Source organism: Salvia splendens, chromosome 5 (genome assembly GCF_004379255.2).
Source record: "Salvia splendens isolate huo1 chromosome 5, SspV2, whole genome shotgun sequence".
In the NCBI taxonomy this organism is placed as follows: Eukaryota; Viridiplantae; Streptophyta; class Magnoliopsida; order Lamiales; family Lamiaceae; genus Salvia; species Salvia splendens.
Window position 1 is genome coordinate 42,939,669 of NC_056036.1, and position 4,640 is coordinate 42,944,308.

General features: G+C 34.7%; 1 protein-coding gene and 1 long non-coding RNA gene across 2 annotated transcripts; both read right to left on the reverse strand.

Annotated features, from left to right (window-relative positions):
* Window positions 1-484: 484 nt before the first annotated feature.
* On the reverse strand, window positions 485-1,799 carry LOC121804325 (GDSL esterase/lipase At4g10955-like). The gene is made up of 2 exons (XM_042203815.1): window positions 1,615-1,799; window positions 485-887 (listed from the first exon to the last, which is right to left on the reverse strand). Exons 1-2 carry the CDS (start codon window positions 1,797-1,799, stop codon window positions 485-487), a joined length of 588 nt encoding a protein of 195 aa, XP_042059749.1.
* Window positions 1,800-1,856: 57 nt separating this feature from the next.
* Window positions 1,857-4,338, reverse strand: LOC121803476. The gene is made up of 3 exons (XR_006051017.1): window positions 3,713-4,338; window positions 3,078-3,131; window positions 1,857-2,169 (listed from the first exon to the last, which is right to left on the reverse strand). It is a non-coding gene; the product is annotated as an uncharacterized LOC121803476 (long non-coding RNA).
* Between the last annotated feature and the right edge of the window lie 302 nt (window positions 4,339-4,640).

The window sequence follows — 4,640 nt, forward strand, 5'->3', positions numbered from 1 at the left end:
AAATATTGTGCTCGACGTAATATGTACTTACTTTCTTCGTTATACGGAGTATTAATTTTGACCATTTCTTTTAGACACAGAGGTAAAAGAATAAATATTTAATGAGTGAAGTGGAGTGAGATTAAAGTAGAAGAGTTGTGAGACATAAAATAAGAGAAGTTAAAGAGTGTTGTATTTTGTCAAAAAAAATGACCCAACTGTAAGGGTATAATCCAAAAGAGAATATGAACACGGATAGGGAGAAAATAATATCAAATAGAGTGAGATGGGAAAATATAATAGAGACGGTATTGTTTCCATTTTAAGAAATATGTCATTTTTATTGGATAATCCAAAAAGAAAAAAACACATTATTTTTTATGGGACAGAGAGATTATATAAAAGTTGGACTCTTATTCCACTAATTAGATAATGCTGATGTGTCACATATAATTAAATAAATAAAACAATTTATAATGAATTGGGTGTGATATTTGTGAGGCTATTAGCGTTGGTAATGCTTGTACTTCACCCTCAATTCACGCCTCCACCATTGATCAATCCCATGAGCCTCCTTAAACCTAAGCCACTTTTCCCAAATCCCATGAGCCTCCTTAGACCTTGTCGCCGCCGTAACGTTGAGCGTGATATGAGCAGAAGGAAGAAGATGCAGTGCTTCCCGCGATGAGAAAATGCTCCTAATGGAATTCTCGGTGGAAACCCTCACAATCTCCCCTTCCCCGATCGTCTCCATATACTCCTTATGCTCGAAATACCCAGCGTATTCCGAGCATAACGGATCCGCCGGGTTGATAAACAGATGCGGGACCCAATCTGACAGCGCGTCAAAAGAATCCGTTTTAATAACATCAGCAGCAGCAACAGCAGTTAAGCCAGCTGTCCAGAGACTGCCAGTGAGCCTAAGAGTGTCCACAATGGGGGAGCCGCGGCCCGCGGCTCGGTGCGCGGCCCCCCATTGCAGAGAGCCGAGAGCCGGGGCGCAGGGCCGGGAGCCGAGGGTGAGCCGCGGCCGCGTCCTTCACGCGGCTGAGCCGTGGGAGCCGCGGCCCTCCACTGCAGCGGGCCGCGTTTCGCGGCTGGGCCGCGGAAAATAATTTTTTTTTTTAAAGTTTCGAAAATTACTTTATAAATATACACTCCCATTTCCATTTTTCCAACAACATTTTACTTCCATTTTACTCCAATCTTTCCTTCCAATTTCAATACAACCTTGGAACTATGGATTCCGACGATGAACAATTCCAACAAGCGGTAGATCTGGAGTTCCAAAACCTTGTTGCAGCGGTGCAACGTGAAGCCGACGAGGCGGAAGATTATTTTATTTTAATTAAATTTTTTAGGTTGTGAATTTTTTTTGTTTACAATCCAAATTATTTTATTTTAATTAAATTTATAAATATCATAAATTTAAAGACTAATAAAATTTATTAGACATAAATTAAAAAATATTATTACAAAAGTAAACAAATTAATTTTATTTTTTGGAGAGGGCCACATTTCGTGGCCCTATTGTTTTTATATATTTCGTGGCCTTTACCATTGTGAAGGCCACAAGAGAGCCACGAATGGTGGCCGGGCCACATTTAGTGGCCTTTGAAGGCCACCATTGTGGACACTCTAAGCCCGAGCTTCACCTTCTCGCTCTTGATTCGGTCAATGGGCAGAGAGATGAAGGGCGGGTTATACAAGTACGTCTCGAGACGGACTTTGAAGCGCTTCGCCATTTCCCTTCCGACCGCTAGTGCTAGCGACGATCCCAGGGAATGCCCTGCCAGCCAGACGTTCTGGTAACTGATCATCTGGCTGGCAGCTTCTAGCCCCGTCCGGAAACGGTTGTTCTTCTGGAGGCCGTTTAAGAAGAGCTTGAAGTTCAGCTTGATGTCCTCTTCCTAGTTTTCGGGCGTTAGGAGCGTGCCGCGGAACGCAATCACGTATTGCGGCGTCCCGGCAGTTTGGGGGTGCTCGTAGTATATAAACTCGAAGACAGCGCCGAAAATTGAGAAGTCGTTGGTGTCTATGAGAGTTCGAACTAGTTTGAAGTTGAAAAATCGCCACCACAGAGGGGCCAGGGCTTCGGTGCCTTTGCGTTCGTGTCGCCGGTCGTGTTCTAGGGTGTAAACTCCCTGGACCAAGCTGGCCGCCACGGACCTTTTGTGGTTGAAGTTGTCCCTGTCATTAGTGTGAGATAGTCTCTTAGACAATAGTAGTAACATTTATTAGTGTAAGAAATGTTAAAACGTTTTTACTGGATAGTATAATGGATACATGTCTTGCTCGCTAATCAACACAAGCAGGTATTCATTATAAATTCGTCGATAATTTTGTCTTTTTTTATAATTAACTTAAAAGTATTTGACAAATGTAAAAGAGTATCGGGTGTTACCAATCAACAGGGGTGAGATACAAAGGTCCACTGAGGCTGAATCTTTGATTCTCATACTCCATTAATGCTAACTTTAATGCTGACTAACTGAACAAATGAATCACACCAATATATATATATATATATATATATATATAGAGGATTGTGATCAAGATAGAACCATTCTTAAACGTAGAACCATTCTTAAAAATAACTAATAATTAAATATCAATTTTGTATGTTAAAAATATCAACATAAAGACATAAATTTATCAATCTTTCTTTCTTGTGTTGATAAATTATTTCTTTGTATTGATATTTAAATTTACATGTTGTATTGATATAATTATGTCTTTGTGTTGATAATTTTAATACATTGAATTGAAAGTTATTAGTTATTACTGTAAATTAGTTAGCACACTAACGCAACCCTATATATATATATATAATTTAATCACATCAATCTAATTAAACAGTATACTCTTCCCATGAGTAATTGGTTTTCTATTAGGCACTAGATTTAAGACATTATATTTATTGAGTTATATGGAGAAAAATAAAATACGAGAGGTAAAAAGATAATAAAGTAAGAGAAAGTAAATATAATACTATAGTATTATTTATTTGCTAAATATAAAAATCAATCACGTGTAGTGAGACAACTAATAAAAATAAATCAATAACTTATAGTGAAACGAAAAGAGTATGAAATTACCTCGAACTAATCTCAATTATTGGTCTTAAAAAAGATAGAAATCCTGAATCTGTTCTGCATTCATCAATTTTATATCAGAAGAATCCATCAGATATCAACATTGCAAACTAAGCAAGCATACGCGCTTGAGGGGTAAAGCATGTCGTTGCATACGAATGTGTGCCTATATAATAAGAACATTTAAATTTGAATTATTTACGCTATCGAAAAATTTACATTACTTGTTTTCGAAAGTGTAAATAATTCAAATTTGAATGTGTGTATATTTGGATAGTGTAAATAATTTAAAGTTGAATGTGGATATGTTATGGATGCCTTAGCAAATAACACAAAGTCAATATAAACAACATGAAGATATTTTATATTTACAATTAATTTTCCATGAACAAGTGGAGTAGTCTAAAATTAACAAAAAAAATCAATATTAAGATATAGTAAGAAAAAATTAAAATTAAGAAAATTTAATCAAATTTTAGTCATATTATAACTTTAAAATTTAAATAACTTGAAGTCAAAACTGTACAACCAAATCAAAAAAACCATTTTTTTGAAAAATTAGTAACAACCCAATCTAAACCAAAAACAACAACCGAAATTTTATACGGATAATCCAAAATTTGAAACTCGAAACTTACATTACTAATATCTGCTGATATATTCACTTGGTAATTTTTTATGTCGACGTCCTTCCCAACCAGTCGAACACCTCCCTAACAAATGAAACGACCATTTTCATTAGCACAAAAAACATGTTCAAAAAATAATAAAGCAGAAAAGAAAAAAATGTTAATTTTTGCAAAAATATAAATAAATAATAAGTAAATTAACCTGGGGTAATTAAAAAGAAAGCACTTGAAAAATTCACATGCGCACATAAAAAGAAATGGTTCAGATTAAATCATTAAACAAACTATATATAGATAACAAGATTACTCTTTCAACATATCATCACAATAAAGAAAAACAATTTAGCAACAACCTAATATTCATTGAATTACCAATAAGAAATTAAACCACATCCGAATTCTAAAACATGGTGCAAAAGTTAGGATATGCGTAGGTTCAGAATTTGATCAACTCTTTATTTCTCATTTTTCCGAGCACTTTTAATTTGCCCTTTACCTACCAATTTTGAGCCCGATAAACACTTTTTTTTGTAGTGGATTCCTGATCTAATTACAAAATTTAGAAAAATAAAACTAATCCGTTTCTATATCAACTGGAATTCAACTAGTACTATAAAACAATATTGCTACCAAATTCCAACTAACACACACACACACACACACTGCATCAAAATAAATGACAAAAAGAGCAAAAACTAAATAAATGAAAAAACGAAAGGGGGGGATTAAAAAAATTTAAAGGAATAAAATGATTGAGAGAGAGAAGACGCACCTATGTACTGCAGAATGCGTGAACTATGTTTTTCTTGTCTTTGTTATTATTATCATTTTCTTGTATTTGTCTATGTTTTTCTTGTATTTGTAACATTATCATTATTTTATTTGTATGTTCATTTTATTCTAATAAGTACTACTTAAAAATTGAGTAATGTAATGT